Source organism: Malania oleifera, chromosome 5 (assembly GCF_029873635.1).
Source record: "Malania oleifera isolate guangnan ecotype guangnan chromosome 5, ASM2987363v1, whole genome shotgun sequence".
Taxonomy (NCBI): domain Eukaryota; kingdom Viridiplantae; phylum Streptophyta; class Magnoliopsida; order Santalales; family Ximeniaceae; genus Malania; species Malania oleifera.
In genome coordinates, this window is record NC_080421.1 from 78,532,071 (window position 1) to 78,543,865 (window position 11,795).

The following is an 11,795-nucleotide window of genomic DNA, read 5'->3' on the forward strand; positions in this document are numbered from 1 at the left end:
AAGTTTTTATTTTGTAAAGAAATACGCATTCCGCGAAAAGAGTCTATTCACTCCCTCTCTAGACTATATTCTGTAGTGACTCGAAGAATAATAATATTTAAATAATAATAAGGGAGAGAAATGGAAACAGCAACAGAAGGAGGCAGTAGGCTTCGTCGACGACATTGCATTTTGGAGATAATAATTTCCAGGAATTTTCAGGCTTCGTCGACGAATACAGGGATTCGTCGACGAAGGTCTTCAGGACCTCATCGACGAGGTCCCATCTCGTAGACCAAAAAATACCGAGAGAAGGATTTGGGCTACTCTGAATTTCATCAACGAAGGGTAAGGTTCATCGACGAAGGTCTTCAGGACCTCATCGACGAGGTCCCATCTCGTAGACGAGAAAATACCGAGAGAAGGATTTGGGCTACTCTGAATTTCGTCGACGAAGGGTAAAGTTCGTCGATGAATTTACTTAAGGACTCGTTGATGAGGTGACGAGTCTCTTCGACGAATCTGGCCCTATAAATAGTGCAAACTCGGATTTTTATTCAATTTCAATGCTTCTCTCTCTCTCCTCTCTCTCTCCTACGATCTCTCTCCCTTCTCTCTTCGATTTTGGCCCCGCCAGTCGCCAGATTGACGATCTAAAGCTACCACGACGTTCCTGGAGAAGTTCTCTTCAAGTTTGCTGGGGCGGATCGTTGGTGGGATCGAGTTGGATTTCATCCCAAATTCAGGGTAAGGTCTTTTAGTCAATTTTTGGCCTTCTGACAGTTATAGAAAATGATGTAGGCGAAAAAACATTGATATTCTGTTCTGACAAATGTTGTTTTCAGGGTGTTGTGTAAGAGGCCCTGCGGGTGTTAGGCCAGTATACCATAGGGGCTTTTTAGTAATCAGGTAAAGGAAATATGCTATGCTAGGCAATTTTTCTATTTTTCAGTATAAACTATACGTTTTTATCAGATAATTATTCATGATGGAAAGTTATACAAGTTATTATTTATGTATAATATGTTTAAAATTACTATGTGGCTTGAGAATATGAGTATAGTAAAGAAACATGTTGTATAGTATTTTCAAGATATGATTTACAAAATATACAGCCAGTGGTTATGTTTTATAATAATTACAGAATACCATGATTATACAGTATTCAATACCATGATTATATAGTTCAGTTTAGAGATACAGTTGACATAGTTATAGTTTATTTCAGTATCATGGTAAATTAGATAGTCGTATATAGAGATGTATTATATAGTATTAGACCTTGTTGGACCATACAGTTACAGAGCACAGTACCGTAGCTACAGATATGTTAGTTATGAGTGCAACCACCTATTTAGATAATATGTGGTAGTAGGTCGATCGTATAGTGCCCTAGACGTGGACACGCTCCTCATCAGATATGGGTTGAGGAGAGCCGATCAGACCAATGGAGTAGAGTGATTTACCTTGGTCGGCCAACCAGTGTAGATCCCACCTACGGGCCTGACAACCTTGTCATGAGGGGTTAAATCATGACACACAGTTATCCACAAGGAAAGTTTTTAGTTACTATTACGTATATACAGATTTATAGAAACAGAGAATATACTTATGTACATTAGAAGTATTTGAACAGTAACCTATAATACTGTTATGTTAAGCAACATGGAAAGGGTGGTGAATTTTATTACTTGTACTGTATTTACATATCCAGTTATACATGATTATATAGAAACATATTTTCATAATATTGTAGCTCATTTGTCACATACTAGTAATAGCATATTTCGCCTTACTAAGCGTTGGCTCATCCCAGTGTTGAATCATTTTTCAGGTGATCCAGGTAGGCGAGCAGACCAGACTCGCAGATAGAGGGGCTTCAGTATTGCCCTGAGAGTGAAGTGAGTATTGTGGGAATATTTTTGTATAACCCTAGCTAGTTGAGGGTGTTTTGGGAAAACATATATATATATATGTATATTTTGAGATTACATTCTAGTACTCTGGTATTGTATATAATTATATATATGGATATGTTTATTTGATTTCTGCTTCTTGTTGCTTAGGTTAATGATTGAATTTACCTCAGTATAGTATTAGAGCATGTTAAATGTCATATATATAACCCAGAAATAGCAGGTCGTTACATATTCTCCTGGGGCTGGGACGACAAACATAACCTACACTAGAACACACTCTTGTGTTAACATAAAGTAATAACAAGAACCATCGTATGATCAAGCTATCATGAATAAGTCCAAAGTTGGAAGGACATATCTATATAGTCTTAGATATGCTTAGACAAATAACACATTGAAAGTTGTGCATTCTTCTCTTGTTAACCTTATCTCAATCATTGTCTAATCTCTGTATGGACTCTAATTAAAGGCACTCTCCTATAGGGTTTTTCCTCTCAAAAGGGATTCCCTAGGGTCTTATTTATAGGCCAAAAGGAAGGAAAAAAGTTTTCTTAGAGTTTTGGACAATCCAATGATTGAAAACGATTGAAAATTTGTTAAAATACTTGAATGGGATGATGAAATGTCCAAGACATAAGTTTTGTCTTGGTGAGCTTCACTTCTCCATGTCGGTGCCTTTGCTGGCGTATGCAATGCTAGCTAGTACCACTCATTGCTTGTGCTCTGTGAGTTTTAACCTTTTCTCTTCCTTTTTATATTGGCCTTGCCAGGGATAAGGTCGAGCTCAACATAAAATCCATTGTCTTGGGCATCTATATGACAATAAAAATTCACAGCCAATCATTGTTATACTACTGTGAAAAATAATGACTCTATTTTTGTGTAATTTTCATTCCAAGATTTTAAAGAAACATGATTATGAAACACGCCAAACACATCAAGTAAGATGCCTACAATATATCAATTCAACCATTAGGTTGGGTCATCAATCGATTCAATTTGATCAGTCCAATGATTATTTTTAAGTCACTAAATTTTTTTTCGTTCTACTGAATTTTAAAACCATGGTCCAAACAATTTTGAAAGTTAGGAATATAGTTAAAACGGGACAAGAGCGGCATTTGAGGAAAAGAATGGGATAGAATGGTAAAGTAGTCAAATTTTGAAATGGAGACTGTTTTCCCACCCAAAAGAACCGCCATTTTCGCAAAGCTCATTTGAAACAGAAGATCACCGCTCCCACAGTCATAAAACGAAAACACCCTAATCCCTTTTCTTCATTTTATTCCTTCGTTCTCTCGTCTGCGACTGCGCACTTTTCAGGTCTGCATCTCTCTCTCTCTCTCTCTGCTTTCTTAGTTTTTCGTTACGTTCGGGGGTCATTATTGTTTCTGTTTCCGGTGATTGAATCTATATACCCTGTGTTCTCGATGTGGTTTATCATTGTAGCTTCCCTGCGTATTAAACTATACCTCCCAGCTGTTCACAGGGAGGCCTTTTCCTAAACGTAATGGGAGATGGACTGATCTCCTAGGGACAAATTGGTGAGTTGGAAACGGATTTGGAATTCTTTGGCATGGGCTTGGGAGGAGAACATGGACGGAACGTCAGTCCATAGCTGATGGGAGGTTGTGGAAGATAGAGCATGACCAAGATGGAATCTGAGAGAGAGGAGCAAAGAATGTTGAGGACAAGTTCATCGAGACGCCTCCAAGAGTGAAAATCTGGGTTCGGTTTTGGGTCAGATTGAGAAGGATTTGGAAGAAATTGGTGGAGGGGAGTTGGTTCCGTCAACGAAGAAATACAGATCCTGGCCGCCAAGGTAAGCTGTCATCTGCGCATTCCACAGCAGAAAATTATCTGTGGAGAGTTTCGTAGTGACAATGTGGGAGAAGGACGAAGCATTAGGAAATTGAGGGGAAGAGGAAGAGGATAAGCTGGCTGCCATTGAAAAAGGATTGGCGATACTTGTTGTCTGCTGCGGCTCTGATACCATGTTAGAAGAATAGGAAAACAGAAACAGCTGAAGGAAAAACAAAGATAAATCTGGAATTGCCTCTCGCATCATTCTCCTTGGTTTACAGTCATATATATATACAATAAAATGAATAATTGAAAAAAGAAAATATTTGTTACAGTTGGTTGAGAGAAATAGAAAAAGGGAATGAGAATATACAACAGAAACAGATTACGGTGGTGCAGATTCCTGCACGCCAACCGTTTGGGAAAAGGCCTCCCTGTGAACGGCTGGGAGGTATAGTTTAATACTGCATTACTGCGCATGACGCAGTCTTTTGTTGTTTTTTATGGTGAGCAAAACTTGAAATATTATGTTCGTGGTATATGCAGTTCATTATATGGTTCAAGGGTTTTTGTTAAGGCGTCCTCTTCTTCTTTTTGTTCCTCTTCAACCCTATTTTTCATTTTTATTTAATGCTTGTCAACATTTAATTAAAAATATCATTTCAGGGGTTTTTATGTACATTTTTGTGTAATTTTTCGTACTTGTCTACTTTCTATTGCTTGGACTTTGGGAAATTTTAGATTTTTTCTTGATTTCTTTTTTTTTTTTCTCTCTCTTTTTGGAGTTTGACTATGTATGGTTGTTTACTTTTGAGATGTTTTAATTGACATTGAAACAGGTTTGAAAAATGGCCGGCAAAGGCGGGAAGGGACTTTTGGCAGGGAAGACCACTGCGGCCAACAAGGACAAGGATAAGAAGAAACCAGTTTCTCGCTCATCTCGTGCCGGTCTCCAGGTAATAATTAACCTAATTCTCTTCCAGTAAGTTCGAAAATTAAACCCTCTTTTTCAATTTTCATACACTCAGGTTTGTAGAGCACATTGCAAAAATTTTGTTGGAAAAAGTAGTGTATGAAAAAGGGTTGTCTCCATTTCATGACTTCTTTCTGTTATGAATCAACTCATTTGTAGACATGTTCAAGCTTTAACCATGTGCTGATCTTACTGTTCTTCTTTTGTTAATTATATTTTAATTGCTGATCTTTTGTCAATTATATTTCAATTGTAGATGGTTATATATGCTATGTATGTGTCATATTTGTCACTGCTCAAAATAAGTTTGAATTGCTCAGGTATTTAGTGCTGGTATGTTTGGAACCATACACAAACAATAATGATTTATAATCCAAACTTTGCCTGAAAAACTAGCCACTTATAATTTTCTTACTTTGGGCTCATTTTGAAACTTGGAGAACATGAAGGAAAATACCTTTTCATTTTTGATTATTAAGGAAAATGAGAAAGAAAACAAAATATGTAACTAATAAGTGGACAAAAATGTTATTTTGCATGTCATCAATCTTTCATTTTTCTGAGTTTTCAATTCTATTTAAATAAAGTTTTGTTTTGTTTTTTTGTTTTTAAATTTTTCTTGATTTTCAATCATTTATGAGTGAAGTTTTATTGTTAATTCTTGATTTTCAATCATTTATGAGTGAAGTTTTATTGTTAATCATATTTAATATAGAAGGGAAATACAAAGAAAAATTGAACCATCTTATTATATATATTTTACAATCCTTAATGCAAACGGAACCTCAGCATTTTCCCTTTTAGGCAATTTTTAGAGAAGTTGGTATATTTTCTTAAAAGGTGAGTCATAGAAAGAGAATTCACTTGGGGCCTCGGCTGGAGCATTAGCAGCTGTGATGCTAATGTATCCCTTCATTTACAGGCAGCAGGTGCATTAGATGTTTGTGTAACTTGTGTTGGATGGTTCATGCAAGGGCATGTTCCATGTTTGAGATAGTTGGGTATAAAGATTTCCTAACGTCTGTGGCAGCCTGCAATTTTTTGCTTGAGATGTTATAATGTAATGTTGGATGTGGTAAGTGGTAACTGAGCATGTTGATGAATTTTCCAAGATAAGTAGAGATTACATCAGCCAATTTAACTTTATTTAGTTTATTTATTTGACAAATATTTGCATTAATAAAGTAGTTATAGTGAGAATCTTGTCTTTTTTTTTTTGTGTGGATATAAATGCAATTTCCTTCAACAATGAATCAGGAAAAAAATTATAAATGCAAAAAAGAAAAAAAGAAGAAAAAAAGGAGCAACCTTGGGGCAATTCTTAGACGGCTGCAAAATATGTTATGAGACAATCTTGGTCTAAGGTTTCTTGATTGCTAACCAAATGAATCCCTATAAATATGAGTTATTGAGAAGAAACTTGACAAATCCTATACTTCTAACTGATGTGCTGCTTGTGCAATTGCCGAGAACTCCACAAACTCTTCACTGAGGAACAAGGGAAAATGACTGTTGGCAACCTCTCGCGCTCTTCTACGCGAGGGAAATCAATAGTGTAGTGAAGCCCACGATTCTCGTGCCTAGCAAGTGCACTGCTCACCACCAGCTTGGCACAACAAAAGAAATTCCTCATTTCAACAGCCTCAAGCCCCACCATTGTTGGTTTCCACCCATGTTGAAATAAGTACTCCTCCCATTTAGCCTCCCAACTCCCCAATCCTTCGCTCTGCAGTTTTTAGCCTTGTTGTTGACCAAACAAGTCCAACATACTGCCACATGATTGATTGTAGTTCTTTCCTCATTTCCCTGGTCTTCCTTACAATTTTGCATGTCATGTCACTCCCACGTGCCTTGGGCACAACTGAATGTGCCCACCAATTTGAAACACCAAGATCAAGGCTCGCTCTGTTCATGTGATCTATTGATGGTTGAACAGCTCTCCTTGCAAAAACTAGTGCCTCAAGCAATGAGTTGCTTGCAAGTTGATTTGCTCCATGCAAACCAGTGCATGCAACCTCACCTGCCACATAGAGGCCACACACGTTTGTCTCCCCCTGGAGTCCAGCACGAAATCCACCACACATGTAATGAGCTGCAGGAACCACTGGAGTTGGCTGACGGGTTATGTCTAGGCCATACCGATGGCACTCGGCAGCTATGTTGGGGAAGTGTGAGAGAATTTTTTCTCTGGGCTTGTGGCTTATGCCTAGTAGCACATACTTCTCATTACGCTTCTTGATTTGGTCATCTATGCTTGCCACCACATCCCTGGGGGCAAGCTCTGCTCTCTCATCGTATAGAGGCATGAACCGTTCCATGCCCAAATTGTAAAGGATGCCCCCATCACCTCTTACTGCTTCAGTGATGAGAAATGCATTTTCTTTGGTATTGGTTGGTCTGATAGGAAGACCTTCATCAGCGAAGGCAGTTGGGGGGAACTGCACAAACTCCATGTTGGAAATGACGGCTTGAGCTCAATGGGCCATAGCTATTCCATCTCCTGTTGCGACCGGAGGATTCGTGGTTGTGGGATAAATATGTCCAGCCCCACCAGATGCAAGCAAAGTAACCTTTGAAATAAATATCACCTCGTGTTTCAGTATTCAAAGTGTCAACACCATGACAAACTGTGTCAGAACCATTTTGGGAAGTTAACAGATCTATTGCAGAATGGTGTTCAAACATGAAAATATTAGGATCATTCACAGCTGCCTCCAATAGAGCTCGCTCAATCTCTCTTCCAGTCATATCAGCAGCATGAACTATTCTATGATGCGAGTGACCCCCTTCCCTTGCAAGGTGCAAGTTCCCATCTTCAGCATGATCAAATAATGCACCCTTAGCAATCAATTCTCTAATTCTTGCAGGTCCTTCTGTACATACCACTCTTGACAGTCTCCTCATCACATAGATAAGCCCCAGCTACATTGGTGTCCCTCATGTGATTCTCCACAGAATCCGTAGGGCAGAGCACTGTACTAACACCGCGTTTAGCATAATTTGTGTTGCTCTCATGAGGCTCGGCCTTAGTAATTAATGCAACAGATCCATCTTTTGCGACTTCAAGAGCATAGTGAAGTCCAGCAATTCCGCTACCAATTATGGGAAAATCAAAATATTTTGTAGAATTATCCCTCAAACACGATACTCTGTAACTGCGCTACGGGGATTCCAAGTCTCGTTAATCAGATATTGGCAAAAATCATACCACTGGGAATGCAAAAACTTGGATATCCCACACGCCCATGATAACTCCCGTGCAGCTCTTTGGAAGGCAACATTAGAAACCCAATATGTCTGTCTGCAACCGTGTCCCTTGATTGTCTCCCTAAAATGCAGCTGGCTGCTTGTTGCTGCAAGACTAGTAGCCATTGCAACACTTCTGAGTTTGGGATAGTTCTTCCCGATTGAATTGGGAAGTCTTCCGAACAGATTTGACCGGATCAGAACCCCGAACTCGTCGCAGTTTGGAAGCCCAGAAAAGGAGCAACAGCATATAGGCCTTGGAGAAGAGGATAGTAGTTGAAACTTGCTTGAGACGAAACACCAATGGTCAATAATTATCAGAAAGAAAATTGAGAAAGAACACGTAAATGAAGAAAAGGGAAAGAGGGAAAAAGAGAGGCAATGTATGGGTCTCTGGCTCGTGAGAATCTTGTCTTGACAGTCCTATATAACAGTGCATGAAGTTGGACTATGCAAAGCCATTTCATTTTCTCATTCAAGATCAGTTCTGTTTGACTGCTATGGTCATGGTTAATACTCTTTCTTTGATGGGAAACTTGGTATTTCTGGGTATAATTGTTTCTATAACGGATAGGAAGTGGAACGCGCACAAACATATTTTCTCTGGATGACCTGACTAGGTCACAACTTAGGGTTTTTGTTATATATGTACATTTCATTGTTCATTCATGGACTGTGACATCCTTTTGACGACCTGGACACAAGCAATTGTCCAAAGAAAGAAATATTCATTTCATTTTGGGATGTTTGTTGTTATGACTAATTTTTACATTTCATTTGTTTTGTCTTTGCATGAGGGACTCTAGTTTCCAGTTGGGCGAATTCATCGGCAACTCAAATCACGGACTACTGCCAATGGGCGGGTTGGGGCCACAGCTGCTGTTTACTCAGCTGCCATTCTTGAATATTTGACAGCTGAGGTACTTGAGCTTGCTGGAAATGCGAGCAAAGATCTGAAAGTGAAGAGGATTACACCCAGGCATCTGCAGCTGGCCATTAGAGGGGATGAGGAGCTTGACACACTCATCAAAGGAACCATTGCTGGAGGTGGTGTCATCCCCCACATTCACAAATCCCTCATTAACAAGTCCACTAAGGAATGAGTCTGTCTCTGACCGTAAATGACTATTTACTAATGGACATTGGGCTTGTTTTGCTAGCGTTCTTTGGTAGGGACAATTTAGGTTGCTCTTTGGTAATTTGTACTTAGTTTCTTAGAACATCTAGATTGGTATATATCCCTAGTGAAACATTAGTGCTATTAACTGGTTTTCTGGTTTCGTGTTTTTGAATTGTGCTTTCTGAATTTGGGATATGATCTTGTGAAATTTATGGTTTGCTCTAGTGGCTGCTATTGTTGAACTGTTGCTTTCGTGTTTAAATGACTTGCACTTGCACTTCAACTACATCCTTCTCTTTGGTGTAACTTGTGGAGATCTTCTGCTTTTAGTGTCATGTTCTACGTTGCTGCTGGAAAGATATAATTTTGAGCAAACATAGAATGAAAATGATACAATTAGATGGATGGCCTGGCGATCTATTTTGTGCACAAACGGTTGCGGGTACCTAGCTGCGTATACTACTGCCCCAAAATTTTTTAGTTCTGAAGTTCAAAAATTAGCTATGGTATCAGTTTTGCTATTACATCCTTTTAATTAGTAAAAAATATGAATAGCCACAGGGATATTTAGGAATTGCAAAAAATTAAACTGAAAGATTATTAGATACTAACTTTTTTTTATAAAAAAATTAGTCAGACATTGGAGAATCTAGGCGTATGATTCACTTGCTCTTATCTAGCATTTGGGAGCTTGGAATTTGGATTTTTTGTTTGACTTTATTTGAATTTAGATAAAGTGCAATATAAAATTATATTAAGGTTGTGTTTGGGAGTATGAATTATGTTACTTGCTCTTATCTAGCATTTGGGAGCTTGGAATTGGATTTTTTGTTTGACTTTATTTGAATTTAGATAAAGTGCAATATAAAATTATATTAAGGTTGTGTTTGGGAGTATGAATTATGTTAATAGATTTTGATTTCTTTAGATTTGAATAAAATTTAATACAACTTTATATTACATTTTATTCAAGTTCTTGCAAGTTCAATGAAGGGGAGCTTATGCGCAATGGTAAGATTATTGTCGTGTGATTTGGGAGGTCATGGATTCAAGGTGTAGAAATAACCTTTTATAAAAATGTAAGGTAAGGTTGCGTATTAGAGATCCATTGTGGTTTGCTTATTCTTCTGCGCAATTGGTGTATGCTTAGAAAGACTCTAGGTTATGGATTATTGATATTTAGTTTAATCTAAGTAAAAGTTTTAAAATTCTAATTCATCCCCCTCTTAGGAATACACCAATTCCAATAGAGTGCAAATTGCTTATCATTGTATAAATTAGCTTGAAAGAAGCATTTACTTGTAAGAAAAATTTTATTCTCATTTGCATCCCTATGGTTCAGTTAGTGGATCGTGTCAGGCGTGGGGTATCGCCTGGGGAGGTAGCTTTGCCTAGAAGGAATGGACCAAGCGTGGGGTATTGCTTGAAGAAGAGGGGAATTGAGTTGTAAGAAAAAATTTATTCTCATTTGTATATATTTTAAATATTTGCATACTTAAAAACTTGTGGGATTTGAGTTTGTATTGAAAAACCCTAAAGCTTGAATTAGTGCATGTGGTTTTAAAATTAGGGGAATACTTGACCTAGAATTTTTTAGATATCCAATTCACACCCCTTTTGGGAATACACCATTCCTCACATTTGGTATCAGAGCCTTATTGCAATAAACTTAATTGCTTTTTGTATAAAGATTGTAATGGCCCATGTTGGTGTATCCCTGTTTTGTGAGGGATAAATCACTACAAGCCATCCAATATTTTGTGGTGAAAATTTTTCCGTTTGAAAACTAAAAAATGAGTATTTTTTATTAAATCTATGGATTGGAGGGCTTGAAAATTGCCCAAGGTAATTTTGTGCCAATGAAAAGTGTTAATCATATTGAAATTCATAAGTTGGAGAATGAAATGAATGAGCATGATATTAGCTTAATGCAAGTTAAATCAAATGCCATGAAAATATTATATTGTGCTTTAGAGTCCAATGTTCTTCATGAAATCATGGCATGTAAATGTGCGAAAGAAATATGGGAAGATCTTGATAATGGAGAGACCAAGGAGAAAGAGATCACCACTCCGGATGCTTCAAGCTCGGGTGATCATAAATGAGAAAATCAATGCTAGATTGCTTTATTCGATAAGGAGGTACATGTCTTTCAATCTTCTTCATTAAACGATTCATGTGATGATTATTGTATGTGATAAATCCTACAATATATCTTGTAATGAATCATCTGATTACTCTAGTGATAGCATGCCTACATATAAAGAGTTGCAAATGGAGTGCCGTAGTGTTCATAAAACTCTTGAGAAGATGTCTAAAAAGAACACAATCTTGAAAAATGAGAACAAAAATTTGGCAAAATAATTAGAAGATTTAAAAGAATCTCATGCTACCTTGGAGAAGGAAAAGATTGAAAAGGATGTGAAAATCATTGGCTTGGAGAGAAAGATGGAAGATCATTCTAGAATAACATCCAAAGCCAAAAGTGAAAAGAATAATTCAAAGAAACCCTTAGGAGTTAAAAGAAAAAAGTATTTCAAAAAAGGTTCATGTTCATCTTATAAATCCTATTGTCATTTTTATGCCTCATCATGTAAAAATAGGATCAATAAGCAAAATCTTTCATATACATACAAAACTTGCTTATATTGTGAAAAGAAAGTGCACATTCGATATACTTGTCCATTTAGAGGTGCTAAAAGTAGGGATAGAAAAATGGTATAGGTGGTCAAGAAAGCGAACCCCTCTGGACCAA

The 11,795-nt window shown here is 37.5% G+C and overlaps 1 protein-coding gene and 1 pseudogene across 1 annotated transcript; one reads left to right on the forward strand and one right to left on the reverse strand.

The window, feature by feature from the left end:
• The first annotated feature begins 3,074 nt into the window (after positions 1-3,074).
• On the forward strand, positions 3,075-9,326 carry LOC131155754 (probable histone H2A variant 3). Its single transcript, XM_058109132.1, has 3 exons — positions 3,075-3,221; positions 4,541-4,657; positions 8,727-9,326. Exons 2-3 carry the CDS (start codon positions 4,550-4,552, stop codon positions 9,021-9,023), a joined length of 405 nt encoding a protein of 134 aa, XP_057965115.1. The 5' UTR covers positions 3,075-3,221; positions 4,541-4,549; the 3' UTR covers positions 9,024-9,326.
• Positions 4,861-8,208, reverse strand: LOC131155753 (L-aspartate oxidase 2-a, chloroplastic-like; annotated as a pseudogene).
• Positions 9,327-11,795: the final 2,469 nt, after the last annotated feature.